The sequence below is a fragment of the Bos grunniens genome, chromosome 26, assembly GCF_055505025.1.
Source record: "Bos grunniens cultivar Pamir isolate PY7600 chromosome 26, Bosgru_T2T1.0, whole genome shotgun sequence".
Classification (NCBI taxonomy): Eukaryota; Metazoa; Chordata; class Mammalia; order Artiodactyla; family Bovidae; genus Bos; species Bos grunniens.
In genome coordinates this window covers 16,251,252-16,270,665 of record NC_141190.1, presented here as the reverse complement: position 1 = coordinate 16,270,665, position 19,414 = coordinate 16,251,252, and the positions used below count along the sequence as shown (strand labels likewise).

General features: G+C 40.5%; 1 protein-coding gene and 1 pseudogene across 2 annotated transcripts in view; both read right to left on the bottom strand.

Annotated features, from left to right (window-relative positions):
- The window catches only part of LOC147344086 (cytochrome P450 2C18-like), a 39,552-nt pseudogene extending 32,594 nt beyond the window's left edge, over nucleotides 1-6,958 (bottom strand). Inside the window, exon 1 of the transcript XR_015155704.1 lies at nucleotides 802-6,958. The product of XR_015155704.1 is annotated as a cytochrome P450 2C18-like (transcript). The remainder of the gene's footprint in view (nucleotides 1-801) is intronic.
- Nucleotides 6,959-7,114: 156 nt separating this feature from the next.
- LOC147344084 (cytochrome P450 2C18-like) overlaps nucleotides 7,115-19,414 on the bottom strand; it is a 41,367-nt gene continuing 29,067 nt past the window's right edge. Inside the window, exons 8-9 of the mRNA XM_086378786.1 lie at nucleotides 9,375-9,516; nucleotides 7,115-7,655 (exon numbers count right to left, since the gene is read on the bottom strand). Of these exons, the coding sequence (XP_086234912.1) occupies nucleotides 7,474-7,655; nucleotides 9,375-9,516 (324 nt within the window). The 3' untranslated portion in view covers nucleotides 7,115-7,473. The remainder of the gene's footprint in view (nucleotides 7,656-9,374; nucleotides 9,517-19,414) is intronic.

Below are 19,414 nucleotides of genomic sequence, written 5' to 3'. Positions count from 1 at the left end.
GTGTTAGTCAGCTCAGTTCAGTCGCTCATTCGTGTCCAACTCTTTGCTTTGCGACCCCAAGGACTGCAGCACGCCAGGCTTCCCTGTCCATCAGCAACTCCCAGAGCTTGCTTAAACTCATATCCATCAAGTTGGTGATGCCATCCAACCCATTTCATCCTCTGTTATCCCCTTCTCCTTCTGCTTTCAATCTTTCCCAGCATCAGGGTCTTTTCCAATGAGTCAGTTCTTCACATCAGGTGGCCAAAGTATTGGAGTTTCAGCTTCCAATGAATATTCAGGACTGATTTCCTTTAGGATTGACTGGCGTATCAGTCAGTCATGACCAACCCTTTGCGACCCCATGGACTATAGCCTGCCAAGCTCCTCAGTCCATGGAATTCTCCTGACAAGAATACTGGAATGGGTAGCCATTCCCTTCTTCAGGGGATCTTCCTGACCCAGGGATGGGATCGAATCCTGGTGTCCCACATTGTAAGCAGATTCTTTACTCTCTGAGCCACCGTGCGTGCATGCTAAGTTGCTTCAGTCGTGTCCAACTCTTTGTAACCCTATGGACTGTAGCCTCCTCTGTCCATGGGATCCTCCAGGCAAGAACACTGGGGTGGGTTGCGGTGCCTTCCTCCAGGGGATCTTCCCGACCAGGGATCAAACCTGAGTCTCTTAAGTCTCCTGAATTGACAGGCGGGTTCTTTACCACTAGCACCACCTGGGAAAACCCAGGGCAGCCCATTAGTGTCATAACTGGGCTTAATTTACTTACTGTTTGCTAGCCACTGGAGGAGCATAAAACCTACTTACATTGCTTAAGGATTTGCTGATGTCATTAACATCTAACTGTAGGGTATTTCCAAGAATTGGGAGAGGAGTAGGTCCAGGCAGGAGCTTCCCTTTCCCAGAGCTCTGTTTCCAGAGGGACAGGAGAAGCAGACAGGAGAAATAGAGCACCAGGACCACAGCCAGATCCATCGACACCTTCTCTTCTCATTCTGAAGATTGTGAGCCTGAAATGTAAAGCTTTTATAACAGTCTCTGCTAATTCAATTTGCACCTGTAAAGAGATCAATCAATTATACCCACTTTGTACTCTATATTCTGTGGGACTTTGCCACTCTGACAAAAACAAAAACAAATTGTTCTTTGGACTTGTTTTCTCTGTGTCCAATGATGACTCTAGAGATTCTGGTTTATTTGTACTGGGTTGGGGTCCAGGTATTGCTAATTAAAAAATTGAGTGGTTCTAACACACAACCAGGATTGAGAATTATTGACATAAATAGTTTGATGCCAAAAAAGGCTCAATACTCTGGACTGGAGTCAATGACCAGTTGGGAATTTATGATTTTGAGGAATATCAGTGTATTCTATGTTTTTTATATTTTAAAGAGTATCTTGTAATGTTATATCTAACACTATCTAATATACACATGTATCTAAAAATCTAATTTGTCCTTGAATATGCAAGATTTCAAAATATTTTAATGTACTATACTAACATTACAGCTGCCTATACATAAAACAGCTAATGATGACATAGTTAAGATAATTTAAAAATCAAAATGAAGTTAACTATAGTCCTGGCCACCAGAATGGAAATGGGTCGCCATAGTGGATATGGTTTCAGACATATTTCTGCATATCTGAGAATCTGAATTTTCAGAACTGTATCAAACTCAAGGATACCACTAGCCATTTTCAAAACAATATATGGGCAGTGTCTGCTTAATGGGCAGTATTTCTTTCTGGAGTGATAAAAATATCTTGGAATTAGATAATGCACAATGTTGTGAATACACTAACACTGTCTAAATGGTGTTCTTTTAAATGGGTAAAGTGTCACCTTTTAAAAAAAGAAAATAGTATATGCTAGCTGCCACCTTGGAGAAGGCAATGGCACCCCAGTCCAGTACTCTTGCCTGGAAAATCCCATGGACAGAGGAGCATGGAAGGCTACAGTCCATGGGGTCGCTGAGGGTCAGACGCAACTGAGTGACTTCAATTTCACTTTTCACTTTCATGCATTGGAGAAAGAAATGGCAACCCACTCCAGCGTTCTTGCCTGGAGAATCCCAGGGATGGGGGAGCCTGGTGGGCTGCGGTCTATGGGGTCGCACAGAGTTGGACACGACTGAAGCGACTTAGCAGCAGCAGCAGCAGCTGCCGCCTTGTAGTTTCAAGTACCCACACACTCCATTCTGTAATCATTTTGAACCTCAACCTACCCTTGCTTAACCATTAATCCATGCAGCTCCAATCCCAGTTCTTGACAAATAATTTATGTAACCTTGTGTTTTTTACGTTGTTAAGTGTCCCCTACCTCGTAGTCCAGTACGTAGTCCAGTAGAACACAATTCAAGATCTTCTTCAGTTTGTGTCTCCTAGGCTACAGTCCTAATAAACCTCAATTAAACACCTGTTTATTTCAACCAGGTCTCCATTCTTGGAATTTCTGGTTAACATTAACATAATTCAAACAATTTGAATGGCCAAACAGAAATAAAGTAATTAGCTAAGCAAATTTACATGCCTTTTACGTTGATATTTTCCCCTGCCCACAAAAAAAAAAAAAGAAAAAAAGAAAGAAAAGAAATATACTGGAAATAGGGTTTATTATTTTGTATTTTTTCAAATGGGGGAAAGAGAGATTCTGGGAGAACAAGAAGCCTGTCCTGTGTCATGACGCTCATAATTAATAAAACTAAGATTTAATTTAAGTTCTTCTGATGTCCATCAGTTATAATGCACTCACACCATAGTTGCCTCAAGAACAAATTTAGCAGGACAGCTAAAACCCTGTGGATACAAATAGTCAATAAGCAGTTTATAGTAAGGAACAGAAGAGAGTTTTATTCAAGCAAACTTGAGGTCTATACCACAGAGACAGCCTCTTAATAGCTCTGAAAAATAGCTCTAGAGAAGCATGGTTTTCAGTACAGTTTTACAACTTATCAAAAAAAAAAAAAATACACATCAAACATGACATGGGAACATTCCTTCAAAGTTTCAAAAGAGACAGATCAGCACTTGCTCAGAGAGTTAGTATGACTTTGGCATCTGGGAAGAGAGCCTTAACTTTGATGACATTTGAAGGGAGGCATTGTATCCCTATCTTCAAAGTGGACATTCTTTACATCTGGATAATGCACTCTTTGAGAGTTAAAGCAGATATACAAGGTATGAAAACAGACCATAAGACAGGCTGTTCTAGTTATCATAAAGTTCATGTCAAATCATGTATAAGCCAGAATGACTTCCCATACCTGAATATGTGAAAGTTTCTTCCACTATCCCCATATACATTACTCTGAATATATACCCCACTGACCACAAAATAACAGGCTTCACATTAAACAGATGTCTCCTACTTGAGTCCAAGGAAAAAAGAGTCACAGATTCTCAAAACAAGAAATCAAAAATAGGTATTCTCCCCTTTCCATCATTGCAGAGGTAAAACTTACTCAAGTAACTGAGGGAAGAGCCAATCTCAAGAATTTAGCAGGGAAAGCTTGAGAAACTATGACTCCAGCCTCCCAGCTGCTTCCAGACACAATTGCTTCTGTTGCCTTTTGAAGTCTGTCTTTGTCAGAAGCAACAGAATAAAGTTTGCACAGTGCTAACCAAAATTTTAGAAAAGACCTGATTGAAATAAAAAGGTGTCCACTGAGGGTTTGTTAGGACTGTAGCCCAGAAGACACAGGCTCAAGAAGCACTTGAATTGAGTTGCACTGGACTACAAAACGGTGGAGACTTATAAAGGGGAAGATTGCAAGAGTACGGTTAGACACATGAGTTACTTATCAAGAATCATAATTGGATATGGCAATGGGTAAAAGTTTCTGCTACATAAACATTGGTTGGGCTCAGAAACAGTTGCACAATTACAAGGGAAGGCCTTTAGAACATAAGGGTGCAGCTGGCAGGTGTTGCTATGAACAGGGCTGATCCTGTCCTTGGGTCTGGTACAGGTCAAAGGGATTTCAAGTTCTCAGAGGTGCAGAGACATGTTGGAGACCAGATCCGCAATTGCCTCCTGTTTTTGTATGCCTGAATTGTGATTGTGTTCAGTCACTAAGTCATGTCCAACTCTTTTGTGACTCCATGGACTGCAGCCCACCAGGCTCCTCTGTCCATGGGATTTCCTAGGCAAAAATATTGGAATGGGTTGCCATTTCCTCCTCCAGGGGGGTCTTCCTGACCCAGGGATTGAACCTGTGTCTCCTGCATTTCCTGCATTGGCAGGTGGATTCTTTACCACTAAGTCACCTGGGAATCCTGTGATTACTCCATTATAATTTCAATTTGTCATCAACAGCAAGGAAGGGAGATTTTACACAGAACAACACATATGGATTCAGTGGAGGATGGGAGGCAAGGACTTCATTAAACAGACCTACAGCGTGGAACCACTATAACATGCACACCAGAACAGGAGATGACAGTCGTCATGAAGATCTAAATACCACTGGAAAGGTAAACATCACTAGATCACAATGACGATGCTTTACAAACGTGTTCTACAACATACCATATTTGTTCAAAATTGATTAGTGAAGTTATCCCTAAACTCTTTTAGTAAGGCAAAACAAGTTTTTATTAAAAGCTAATACCTGGGAATTCCCTGGTAGCTCAGTCGATAAAGAATCTGCCTGCAGTGCAGGAGACGCAGGTTGGATCCCTGGGTCAGTAAGATCCCCTAGAGAAGGAAATGGCAACTCACTCCAGTAGTCTTGCCTGGGAAATCCCATGAACAGAGAAGCCTGGTGGGCTACAGTCCACGGGGTCTCAAAAGTCAAACATGACTTAGCCACTAAACCACCAAGAGCTAATTACAAAATGTTTTATTCCTCATGTTTACATGGATTCATATCTTATTTACATTAAACAGAGAATTTTCACACCATAATATCTCTTATGATTATCTCAATTACCTTTCCCAAAGGTAAAATTATTTCCAATTCATGGATGGGCCTTGGAGATTCAGTTCCTATGCTAAGGACACGGCACCCACAGGTGGTAGAGTTGAGACTGGAACCCACATCTCCAAGCAAACATTCAGTTCACCAGGGTCACCACACTTGCTGCATATGTACCATGATTCAATATTCTGTGACTCATCCTAGTCAATGAATTTTCAAATATGTCAATTGAGTTAATGAATACTGCACCAGCTGATTAAAGTAGGGGTCAGGAAAGTTTATTTTTGTAACCTATAAACTTGAATGAGTATGAAACATGGTGTACCTTTCAACCAGAAAAGAAGGAGAAGTAGTAACTTGTGCCTAACTTACAGAGGTCTAAACTCTACCTAATTTTGGATGAAATAAATTCAGTCAGTTTCTTTAGAGCAATTTTATTCCTTGAGAAATCAGTGTGCTTGCTCTGCTTAACATTCCTTCTGTTAAAGCCATTTCTTTTTATAGAGTAAAAGAGTCAAAGATAATTTAAAGGCTGAAAGTACTCTGAGATCAGTTAATCTAGCCTTTATTTTAATGAGCAATTAATGACAGTGGATAAAGTGTCCTCACCACATTCTTACAAGGCCTTCGGTTAGAATCTGTTTTTCAACTCCCAGTTCAATAACATCTCACATCAAATAGCATTCCTGTTGTCCAAATGATTAAGAGAGCATAAATATTAAGTCCTCTACTGTCACAGAGTTATGCAAACTTCAGGTTGGCTGGAGTTGTGGGTTAGGGGTTTTCTTTTTAAAGAATAGAATTTTAACAGCAGTTTTAGGTTCACAGTAAAACTAAGCAGAAAAGTATACAGTGGTCACACATACTCACACACACACAGCCTGTCCCACCACCAGCACCCCACACCAGTGTGGTACACTTATTACTATTAATGATATAACACCAACACATGATAAATCAAAGTTCACAGATTATATTAGGATTCACTCTTAATTTTGTACATTCTATGGATTTTGACAAATGTAGCATGAGCATGTATCCACCATTAAAGTATTACACAAAATGATTTCACCTGAAAGTTCTCTGTGCTCCATCTATCTGTCCCTCCTTCCCAAGCCCCTGGAAACCACTGATCTTGTATTGTCTCCATAATTTTCTAGAATGTTACAGAGTTAGAATTACACAATACGTAGTTGGAGAAGGAAATGGCAACCCACTCCAGTGTTCTTGCCTGGAGAATCCCAGGGACGGGGAAGCCTGGTGGGCTGCCGTCTATGGGGTTGCACAGAGTCGGACACAACTGAAGCAACTTAGCAGCAGCAGCATTCAAATTGGTTTCTTTCACTTAGTAATGTGCTTAGGGTTCTTTTCATGGCTTGCCACCTTTTTTTTTTAACAATGAATAATATTCCATTCAATTGATATATCATTCTTTATGCTTCAACAACTGAAGGACATCTCAACTGCTCCCAAGTTTTGACATAAATTTATGAATAAAACAACTATAAAATTAATTTTATGAATAAACATGTTTTTATGAAAAAAGTAACTAAAAACATTAATGTGCGGGGTTTTGTGCAGATGTAAGTTCTCAACTCATTTGAGTAAATTCCAAGGAGTATGACTGCTGGATCATATGGTAAGTATATGTTTCATTTTTTGAGGAACTGCTAACTCTTCCAAAGTGGTTATGGCCACCACTGATGTTACATATAAAACAATGTGATGGAAAGTAGAAAAAAATAGAATCTGGTGACACCTTCTAGGGATTTTGTTCTTGCTCAGAGAGAAAAGAATAACACTTAGAGTACATGATTAGAAATAGAGAAACATAGGTTAATATTTGACTATAAGTTTGAAACACAAAGTAATGTGAACATTTCATATCTTCTTTTAGTGTTCACAGTAACACCAACCAGAGGAATGAATTCCAACACTTATTATTCAGTCCTCCCAAATGCTGATTTTCTCACTATTTCCCTGCAGGCTGGACCTGCTCTTGGACACAATTTCTCTCATTTCCAAACCCAATCTTCAAGTAAGCCCAGGTGATACTCAGCAAAGAGTTTTCCTGCCCTCTTCCCCTTTGTTCCTCTCTGTGTTTATCATTATGAGCACAAGCACGGCCTCTTCAGACTCTTACTTTCATTCATTCCTTACCTACATTACATACAAAAGAAGGAAAGTCTGAGACTGGCTCAGCAAATACTGCTGCTTTTTATTTAGAACACCTGGAGAGCAAATGGCTGTGTGTTGGCTTATACCAACAATTCCACTCTGTTTTACAGTGATAACATGGTACTAAGAAGTATTAGCATATGTGGTAGTCAATATAAGTGTTACAGAACATGAGGACAGCAAATACATTTGTGCAGTAAAACTCAGGAGACTTTCCTTTCATGAAAGTTGGATATTCACTGGATACTGAGAAAATTGTGGCAGTATGAGATGGGCGGTCAGAAAGAGTATCCCTGGTAGTAAGAAGGAGGTGAGTGATGGCCCAGATGAGAGTTAATTACAGACAACAGCACAGCAGCAGCCAATGGACTGCCCTTCATCACAGAGGAGTGAAGCAGAGCTGGTATGGGGGCGGCACATGGCCAAACCCACTAGAAACTGGGGTGGTGTCGAGGTCCTTTGGGTCAACCACAGATTTCAGGGTAAATTTCTGTAAAATGGTGGTCAAAAATAAAAACAGCTCCATGCGGGCCAGGCCTTCTCCCACACAACTTCGTTTTCCTGAAAATACACACAGAGGTGATTTGTTCCTTGAGCATTACATTTTGAATTGTCACAAAATATATGAATGATTGAACAGATAGAGGCCTGGAAAGATGTTTAGAGACAGATAAACAGAAAGAGAGACACACTCTCTATTCAGCTAATACCTTCATAAGAATTTTTCATTCAGTAAATATTGATTGAATGTCAACTTTGTGTCAAGCACTTCATCATGTATTCTCACATTTTAACTGCTCTTTTCCACTTCCAGTTTCTATCGGAAGCCCTGAGAGGAGGGAACTTGTATATATGTGCTTCCTTTCTACTTCTGGCACAAAATTCAGCTAAAGATATTTTTCCTCCATGTGCTTTCAAAAGTACATGTCTAAATGTGTCAGTCTCCCACTTGATAACATTAAATGTCTCTCCCATCTGTTACGAGGTCCAAATGAGTTGAGCTGGCCCTTCATATTTTGTTCCCAGTATGATGTTCGATATCATTCTTTCCATTCTTCACACTCTCTACTCTCAGCTCTAGCCATATCCGCTCTTCATCAACCTCCAATACACCATGAAACCTCTAGTTTTGTCTCATGATGCTTCATTCGGTCAAGATGCATTTCTTTGACACTTCCTTCAGGACCTACGTCCCATGTCATTTCCTCTTTATGGTCTTTGCGATATTCACAGACAGTAGAATCTTGCCCTCTCTGAGTTTCCTCAATATCACATTCATTGTTTCAGTTGAAGCATGAATCACCTTGATCATAATTCTGGTTCTTCTGCTATGCTAAAATGTGTGATTTTGAAGGGAAGGCTCAGTCCTTAACATCTTGGTATATACAGAGCAAGACACAAAGCAGGCATCAAAAGCTGCCAAATACAAGGAGGTGAGTCTGTGGCCAGAGACTCAGCACACACTGTAGTTGTGGAGACCCAGTTTCAAGATCTGTGATCAGCAGTGGAAGATGACCACAGTGCTCTGGAACCACTGCAGGGTATCCTGCCACATTTCCAAGAACTCGCTGACACTGCAGTTAGTCGGCAGGTTCTGACTTTCTCAATCTAAAAGAATGTCCTGCTCCTGTAAAATTGCCCTGCCTTCTCTTCTCCCTTTGTTCCTGTGAGGCAGTTCAAATTCGCTTTTTTCTGTAAGAATGTTCCTTACTCCATTTTATGCCCCACTATGGTGTATGAGTGACCAGAAAACAGGGTTTCTCCTTCTGGTCTCATGAACAGCCTGTGCTTTCCTCTCTCACAACACTATTCAACGTTCTCTTTAGTAATTTGCTTCCCTAACTAGATTGTGAGCCCACTTTGGTGCCCATTCTGTACTTTTAACCCCAGAACTCAGCCTAGGGAGTGAAGGATATCACATGGAAAATACTCAAACTTATGGACTCATGGCAGGCAAGTAAAGTCTAAAAGTTTCACCTGCTAAGAGGAGCTCACAGGTAACTCAGTGCTACCTAAGATTATTACTGAATTATGCTAGAGGCATAATTCAATTAACTTGTTTTCTAGCTTTCTTACTTTGGAAGAACTGGGTCACCTCCCTGAAGTTCCAATATTGGGGATGTGTGGTGAGGGGAGGAAACACAAGGGCATTAAAAGTGGTGCTTGTGATCATGGACAAAAAGCATTTCTACCAGCCCCAGAGAGGGCATCATTAAGTTCCAACCAACTCCAGAAAGGTACCTTGTTCCCTAAGTACTTAAGGAAATTAACTTTTATTACCTGCTGAGAAAGCCATGAAGTAGTCACTCTTCTTAAAGTTGCCACTCTCATCCAGAAAGTGGGCAGGGTCAAATACCTTTGGGTTGGGGAATTCTTTCTCATCATGTAGCACAGAACTCAGTGATGTTACTACAGTCGTGCCCTGGAATGAAAGATGAAGATCAACTGAGTTACGAGACAGCAAAAGAGACACTGATGTATAGAACAGTCTTATGGACTCTGTTGGAGAGGGAGAGGGTGGGAAGATTTGGGAGAATGGCATTGAAACATGTATAATATCATGTATGAAACGAGTTGCCAGTCCAGTTTGATGCACGATACTGGATGCTTGGGGCTGGTGCACTGGGACGACCCAGAGGGATGGTATGGGGAGGGAGGAGGGAGGAGGGTTCAGGATGGGGAACACATGTATACCTGTGGTGGATTCATTTTGATATTTGGCAAAAGTAATACAATATTGTAAAGTTTAAAAATAAAATAAAATAAAAAAAAAAGAAATCATGGAGCAAAAGAAATGTTGCAAATCATTTAGTCCAGTCTTTGATCTATAGATGAGGAGCCCCAGGGCCAAAGAAGGGCAGTGGCAATTCCAGAGAGACAGACCAAGCAATAAACACGGATGGGTTTAAGATCAATGGCAGTGATGTTACTAAAGTAGCCTCCAATAGCATCTGAAGTACTGAGTACTTGGTTACTTGGTTTCTGAATCCCTTTTGCTTATCACAGTATTTAGACACTGCTGTTTGTTTTGCTCAATTTCATCATTTCGTTTTCATACATCTCATATGTGGATTATGTTTTAAAATGGAAGCCTCTGATCACTCTTGAAAAGTCAGATGTATTTAGAACCTGTTTATCGGGCTTTTCAAAAATAGAGGTCTGATACAATTAAAAATGACATCTGGCCAATCTATACAGACGGAAACAGGTTAGTGGTTGTCAGAGGCTGGAGGGAGGGAGGAATGGGCAATCACTGCTTAATGGATGGGTTGGGTTTCTTTTTGGAGTGATGAAAATGTTCTGAACTAGATAGCAGCTATGGTTGCACAACATTGTGAATGTACTAAATTTCACTGAATTGCTCACTTTAAAGTAGTTAAAATGGTAGTTTTTACATTATAACATTTTCAGTTGAGTTCAGTCGCTCAGTCATGTCTGACCCTTTGCGACCCCATGAACCGAAGCACGCCAGGCCTCCCTGTCCATCACCAACTCCCAGAGTCCACCCAAACCCATGTCCATTGAGTCGGTGATGCCATCCAACCATCTCATCCTCTGTTGTCCCCTTCTTCTCCTGCCCTCAATCTTTCCCAGCATCAGGGTCTTGTCCAATGAGTCAGCTCTTCTCATCAGGTGGCCAAAGTATTGGAGTTTCAGCTTCAACATCAGTCCTTCCAATGAACACCCAGGACCGATCTCCTTTAGGATGGACTGGCTGGATCTCCTTGCAGTCCAAGGGACTCTCAAGAGTCTTCCCCAACACCACAGTTCAAAAGCATCAGTTCTTTAGCACTCAGCTTTCTTTATAGTCCAACTCTCACATCCATACATGACCACTGGAAAAACCATAGCCTTGACTAGACAGACCTTTGTTGGCAAAGTAATGTCTCTGCTTTTTAATATGCTGTATAGGTTGGTCATAACTTTCCTTCCAAGGATTTTACCACAATAAAAAAGAAAATCTTCCCAAGAGGAAAAAATGATTTCGTAGACAAGTACACTAACAACTACTGAGCATTTATCTTTGGGATGAAATCTGTTTCTCTTAATTTTAAAATGTGGAGAAACACATTAGGTATAAATTCTAGATTTAAAAAAAACAGAGATGATAAAATTAGAAAAATTCTCATTTTTCAACAAAGCAGATAAAGATTATCAATTAATACTGAAACTGTTGGATGAATGTTTTAGGAAATAGTATACACTAAGTCTTAAAGTACATGCCATAGATTTTTAATTAATTGCCTATGAAAACAGACACTCATCAATAGAGAGATATGGAAGACTCCTCCTTAATACGTGATCATTTTAGCATTACCGATAATGGGATAAACTGACAATACATGTCTTCAGCCAAAATCCAATGCAGTGGGACATACACAACATCTCCTATGTAATTTTCTTGCCAAATACACAGAATTGGTATCTAATCTCAAGAAAACAATTACCAAAGCCAGACTGCCAAAGGTTTAACATGACAATTGTCTTAGACTCTTCAAAGTTGTCAATGTATTGAAATAAACATAGGAACAGGAACTGTTCTTGATAACAGAGGAGTAAAGGGACAGACAAATTAAATACTTGTTCCTTGACTGGACACTAGATGCCCCTTCAAGAGGAACTATACAAGATATATTAGGATAACTGAGAAAATGTAATTATAGTATATATACTAGATAAAATTATTATATAGATGATAATTCCTTTAGTGTGAATGCTTTTACTGTTATGCAGATAAAGTACTTGTTTAGAAGATATGCATACTGAAGTATTATTTAGGTTTAAGTGTGATAGATGCTAAATATGTAGTTAAAATGTAAATATATACACATTTTCATATACATTTCACATATTATATACATATATATATCCACTGTGTGTTTAAATCCTATTTAAATTTAAGATTTTTTTAATTTAAAGTTAGGAGTAATTCTACCCCTTAAGTTTATTGCATTTAAGGTTTATAATTTTATTTTTTAAATTATTGCCTTGTATAATCTCAAAATTATAAAATCTCAAATTTTATATATAAAGAGATATATAAAATCTCAAAATACCACAAGGAAATGTTACCTTAAGTTTTAAAAGCAGGTGTATTTTCAGCAAATGGTATTGGGACAAGTAGATATTCATAAAGAAAAAAGTGTGATCATTATTTCACACCATAAGTAAAAATAAACTTTAAATGGATCATAGACTTAAATATAAAAGCTAAAAGTATAAAACTTGAAAAAGAAAAGATGAGCATAAATATTTGATAACACGCTGGAAAATAAGTATGACACAAAAACACAGGTCATAAGGGAAATAACTGATAAATTGGACACCATCAAAATTTTAAACTTCCACTTTTTTCTAAAAAAAATTCTGCTCTTTCAAAAACATTGTTAGAAACCAAAACAAGAAAGAAAAAGACACATACTGGGAGTAAAATATTTGCAGCAGTTAGACATGATAAAGGGATTGCATGCAAAATATATAAAGAACTGCGATAAGTAATAAGGCAAACAAGACTGCCAGGAGATCCAACCAGTCCATCCTAAAGGAAATCAGTCCTGAAATTCATTGGAAGGACTAATGCTGAAGCTGAAACTCCAATACTTTGGCCACCTGATGTGAAGAGCTGGCGTTGGAAAAGACCCTGATGCTGGGAAAGACTGAAGGCGGGAGGAGAAGGGGATGACAGAGGATGAGATGGTTGGATGGCATCACCAACTCAATGGACATGGGTATGGGTGGACTCCCAGAGTTTCCAATGGACAGGGAAGCCTGGCGTGCTGCAGTCCATGGGGTCACACAGAGTTGGACACGACTCAGCGACTGAACTGAAGGCAACTGCTGCTAAGTCACTTCAGTCGTGTCCGATTCTGTGTGACCCCACCAGGCTCCACCGCCCCTGGGATTCTCCAGGCAAGAACACTGGAGTGGGTTGCCATTTCCTTCTCCAATGCATGAAAGTGAAAAGTGAAAGTGAAGTCACTCAATTGTGTCTGACCCTCAGCGACCCCATGGACTGCATCCCTCCAGGCTCCTCCGTCCATGGGATTTTCCAGGCAAGAGTACTGCAGTGGACAAACAATCCAATAAAAAATAGAACTATAACTTGAGCAAACACTATCAATCAACATATATGAATGGCCAATCAACATATGAAAAAATATATATCACTATTGGCCGAAAAAACAAAAGTAAAACAAAATGTTGTATCACTGTATTACAGTGTCTAAAATTTAGAGCGCGCATCAGCAAGTGTTAGGGCGCAGAAGTTAGGGGCCACGCAGACCACGCACCAAGGTCCCTTCTTTTTAGTGCCAGCGGCCGGTACTTGCCACTTAGCCACGCACAACGCAAGCCATAAACAACAACAACAAAACAGTGTGGGAATGAGCCTTTGCTTAGTCTCCGACCTCATCCCTCCTCATCCCAAGTGCAGCCTTTCCGCGCCCAGGCCCTGAGCCCTGCGGGATGCACAACTGCACCACAGGCTAGGGTTCTGTGAGCGCCGCCAGCCTGTCGCACCAGGCTAGGGGACGAGAAAATCGAGTTCTCCACCTGGTCCAGGCGGCGCCACCCCACGTGCCCTGAGCCCTCGGAGAGGAGACTCTTGCCACAGGTTGGACCACGTCGCACAGCACCGCGCGGCCAACAACCCCAAGGAGCTCCCTGTGCAGGAAAGAAGTGCGTTGGAGAGCGCACCGTGTCAGCCGCGAGGCGGCTTCCACCCCTTGCCTGTCACTCTCCTCGCGGGGACTACAGGTACCAACCAGAGAAAGGCCGTGCGGCTCCACGGTGCGGCGCCGAGGTCCCGACCTTTAACCTCTGCCTCCGCCCCACCTTCCTCGTGGGGTCAGCCCTCTTTTGACGCAAGCCTACAAGGCCTTCTACGGAAAAGTGGGACCACTTTAGCATGCCAGACAATCAATTCCACCAAAGTTTCTAACGATGCTTTAAATGTTTTTTTTTGTTTGTTTAAAAATACTTACAGATCTGAACTCTGCCTTTCGCCCCTTTCCATTCTCAGGACAAGGGAAACGTAAAGAGGCATTGAGATAATTGTTCAAAGCCCCCAAGGGCTGGCTTGGCCGGCCATGTGAGTGGACATATATATAGGTGTATATATGGGGAGAGACATGTACTTGGTTTCATATTTTTCCAATTTTTTTTCCCTACTAATCAATGGCGATCTTGCCAAAATTCCCTTTCCCACTGCCACCCAAGAACAGCCCCTCAAAACCATTTTCAAAACATATTGCTTTGTTTGGGGTAGAAAGCAGGTGATCTGGCTGGAGGAATACTAATAAATACCACAAACAAAACAAACGGTCAGAAGCCATTAATACAAGATAATGAATTAATTTAAAAAAAAATTTAAGAACACTAACAAAGGCAAGTGGTGAAGGGTACCCCCAGCAACTGGAACTCTCATATATTGCTACTTGGAATGTAAAATGTCACAGCCATATTAGAAAACCGTTTGATGGGTTTTTAAAAATGAAGTTAAACATTTAAACAACACTCTCACCCTTCGGTATTACCTAAAAGAAATGAAAATTTAGGTCCACACAAAAACCTGTATGCAAATGTTAATAGTACCTTTATTCAAGTGGCCCCAAATTGGAAACAACCCACATATTCATCAATCAGTTAATGCATAGACAATTTGTGGTACTCCATATGATGGATTACTCATCAATAGAAAAGGAATAAACTAATATATGCAATAAAAGATGAATCTTAAACATTCTGCCACATAAAAAAGATAAAGGCATATATTGATTATAAGTTATTTCACTTACATCACATTCCATTATATTACACTCTTGAAAAGGCAAAACTGTAGGACTAAAAACAGATTAGTCGAGGAGGAGCCAAGATGGAGGAGTAGGACAGGGAGAACACTTTCTCCCCCACAAATTCATCAAAAGAACATTTAAACGCCAAGTAAATTCCACAAAACAACTTCTGAATGCCGGCAGAGGACATCAGGCACCCAGAAAAGCAATCCAAGTCTTCGGAAAGGAGGTAGGAAAAAATATAAAAGACAAAAAAAGAGACATAAGAGGGAGGGACAGAGTTCCGTCCCGGGAAGGGAGTCTTAAAAAGAGAGAAGTTTCCAAACACCAGGAAACCTTCTCACTGCCGAATCTGTGCCGAGCTTTGGAAGCACAGAGGGCAAAATAACAGGGAGGAAAAATAAATAAACAATTAAAACCCACAGATTGCGAGCCCTACGGTAACTCCCCCAGCGGAGAAGCAGCGCAGATGCCTGCACACGCCACTAGCAAGCGGGGGCTGGGCAGGGAGGCATGGCGCGGGCTGCATCGCTGAGAGTAAGAATCTGGCCTGAATACCCAGAGCGCTGTCTGAGCGAAATAATTTGGGCTAGCAAACCAGACTGTGGGATATCTACCACGCGAAAAGCCAGCCCTAACCTAAGACACCACCAGGCCCGTGCACGGAACAAAGGACTGAACAGAGATAGCTGGCTGCAGACCATCCCCCTCTGGTGACAGGCAGCCAGAGCCGGAAGGGGGAAATTGCAGCCGCAGAGAGACATTATCTATAAAACTGTAAGCAGGCTTCTTTGCTAACTAAAACTTCTTGGGAGTCTTGGACGGTCAACATCCGCCTGAGAAGGTGCACCAGTTGTACACCTAGATAACCGAGCGGTGGGGAGGTGATAAGTCGCAGCAATCACGCTTGCCAAACACCTCATCACCTGAGCTGCTCGGACCTGGGAAGGGCACAAAACGCAGGCCCAACCGAGTCTGCACCTCTGAGGACTACCCGAGTGCCTGAACCTGAGCGGCTTGGACCTGGGAGGTGCAAGCAGCCCAGGGCCGGCCACAGATGGTTCCCGGAGGAGCAACCTAGAGCCTGAGCAGTGTGGGCAGGGAGGCTAGATGCGCCGTGAATGGGGGCAGACCCAGTGTGGCTGAGGCACTGCGAGCACACGCCAGTGTTATTTGTTTGCAGCGTCCCTCCCTCCCTCCCCACAGCGCGACTGAACAAGTGAGCCTAAAAAAAAAAAAAAAATAGTGTCCACCACCATCCCCTTTGTGTCAGGGCAGAAACCAGACACTGAAGAGACCAGCAAACAGAAGAAGCTATAACAGAGGGAACCGCCTTGGAAGCTACAGGCAATAGATTAAAACCCTGTGGTTAGTACTGTCTACATAGGAAGGGGCCTATAGATCTTGAGAAATATAAGTCAGACCAAGGAACTAGCCAAAAATGAACTGACCCCACAATACCCAAACAAAACCAGAGAAAGTCCTAGATATATTTTTACTATTTTTATGATCATTCTTTCTTTTTTTTTTAATTTTTAAAAAAATTTTAAGTTCTCTATTATTCCTTTAATTTTCACTTTTATAACCTACTATTACTTTGCAAAAAAAAAACAAAAAACCCTATTTTTTTAAACAAAATTCATATATATAGTTTTTATAATTTTTGTGACCTTTTTTTTTCCTTCTTCTTTTCTTTAACATTGTATTTTTGAAATTCCAAACTCTACTCTAGATTTTTAATTTTAGCTTTTTGGTATTTGTTATCAATTTTGTACCTATATTTTCTTTATAATTTTTGCGACTTTATTTGTTTTTGTTTGTTTGTTTTTCTCTCTCTTTCTTTTTCTTCTTCCTTTTTTAACATTGTATTTTTGAAATTCCAAACTCTACTCTAGATTTTTAACTTTTGCTTTTTGGTATTTGTTATCAATTTTGTACCTATATTTTCTTTATAATTTTTGCGACTTTGTTTTTGTTTGTTTTTTTTCCTCTCTTTCTTTTCATTCTTCTTTTCTTTAACATTGTATTTTTGAAATTCCAAACTCTACTCTAGATTTTTAATTTTTGCTTTTATGTATTTGTTACCAATTTTGTACCTTTAAGAACCCAATCTTCAGTACCCATTTTTCACTAGGGAGCGAGATTACTGGCTTGACTGCTCTCTCTCCCTTTGGATTCTCCTTTTTCTCCACCAGGTCACCTGTGTCTCCTCCCTAACCCCTCTCTACTCTACCCAACTCTGTGAATTTCTGTGTGTTCCAGACGGTGGAGAACACTTAGGGAACTGATTACTGGCTGGATCTGTCTCTGTCCTTTTGATTCCCCCCTTTTATCCTCCTCTGTCTTCTTCATCCTTCTTCTCTTCTCTGTATAACTCCGTGAACATCTCTGAGTGGTCCAGTTGTGGAGTGCACATAAGGAAGCGATTACTGGCTAGCCCACTCTCTCCTCTATTGATTCCACCTCATCTCATTCGGGTCACCTCTAACTCCCTCCTCCCTCTTCTCTTCTCCATGTAACGCTGTGAACCTCTCTGGGTGACCCTCATGGTGGAGAAACTTTTCATCTTTAACGTAGATGTTTTATCAGTGGTACTGTATAGAAGGAGAAGTTTTGAAACTACTGTAAAAATAAGACTGATAACTGGAAGCAGGAGGCTTAAGTCCAAACCCTGACTCCAGGGAACATTAATTGACAGGAGCTCATCAAACGCCTCCATACCTACACTGAAACCAAGCACCACACAAGGGCCAACAAGTTCCAGGGCAAGACATACCAAGAAAATTCTCCAGCAACAAAGGAACACAGCCCTGAGCTCCAAGATACAGGCTTCCCAAAGTCACCCCAAAACCATAGACAAATCATAACTCATTACTGGACACTTCATTGCACTCCACAGAGAAGAAATCCAGCTCCACCCACCAGAACACCGACACAAGCTTCCCTAACCAAGAAACCTTGACAAGCCACCTATACAAACCCACACACAGCGAGGAAATGCCACAATAAAGGGAACTCCACCAACTGCCAAAATACAGAAAGGACACCCCAAACTCAGCAATTTAAACAAGATGAAGAGACAGAGGAATAGCCAGCAGGTAAAGGAACAGGATAAATGCCCACCAAACCAAACAAAAGAGGAAGAGATAGGGAATCTACCTGATAAAGAATTCCGAATAATGATAGTGAAATTGATCCAAAATCTTGATATCAAAGTGGAATCACAGATAAATAGCCTGGAGACAAGGACTGAAAAGATGCAAGAAAGGTTTAACAAGAACCTAGAAGAAATAAAAAAAGAGTCACTATATAATGAATAATGCAATAAATGAAATCCAAAACACTCTGGAGGCAAAAAATAGTAGAATAACAGAGGCAGAGGATAGGATTAGTGAATTAGAAGATAGAATGGTAGAAATAAATGAATCGAAGAGGAAAAAAGAAAAACGAATTAAAAGAAATGAGGACAATCTCAGAGACCGCCAGGACAATATTAACGCTACAACATTCGAATCATAGGGGTCCCAGAAGAAGAAGACAAAAAGAAAAACCATGAGAAAATACTTGAGGAGATAATAGTTGAAAACTTCCCTAAAATGGGGAAGGAAATAATCACTCAAGTCCAGGAAACCCAGAGAGTCCCAAACAGGATAAACCCAAGGCGAAACACCCCAAGACACATATTAATCAAATTAACAAAGATCAAACACAGAGAACAAATATTAAAAGCAGCAAGGGAAGAACAACAAATGACACACAAGGCAATTCCCATAAGGATAACAGCTGATCTTTCAATAGAAACTCTTCAAGCCAGGAGGGAATGGCAAGACATACTTAAAATGATGAAAGAAAATAACCTACAGCCCAGATTATTGTACCCAGCAAGGATCTCATTCAAATATGAAGGAGAAATCAAAAGCTTTACAGACAAGCAAAAGCTGAGAGAATTCAGCACCACAAAACCAGCTCTCCAACAAATATTAAAGGATATTCTCTAGACAGGAAACACAAAAACGGTGTATAAATTCAAACCCAAAACAATAAAGTAAATGGCAACGGGATCATACTTATCAATAATTACCTTAAACGTAAATGGGTTGAATGCCCCAACCAAAAGACAAAGACTGGCTGAATGGATACAAAAACAAGACCCCTATATATGCTGTCTACAAGAGACCCACCTCAAAACAGGGGACACATACAAACTGAAAGTGAAGGGCTGGAAAAAGATTTTCCATGCAAATAGGGACCAAAAGACAGCAGGAGTAGCAATACTCATATCAGATAAAATAGACTTTAAAACAAAGGCTGTGAAAAGAGACAAAGACAGTCACTACATAATGATCAAAGGATCAATCCAAGAAGAAGATATAACAATTATAAATATATATGCACCCAACATGGGAGCACCACAATATGTAAGACAAATGCTAACAAGTATGAAAGGGGAAATTAACAATAACACAAAAATAGTGGGAGACTTTAATACCCCACTCACACCTATGGATAGATCAACTAAACAGAAAA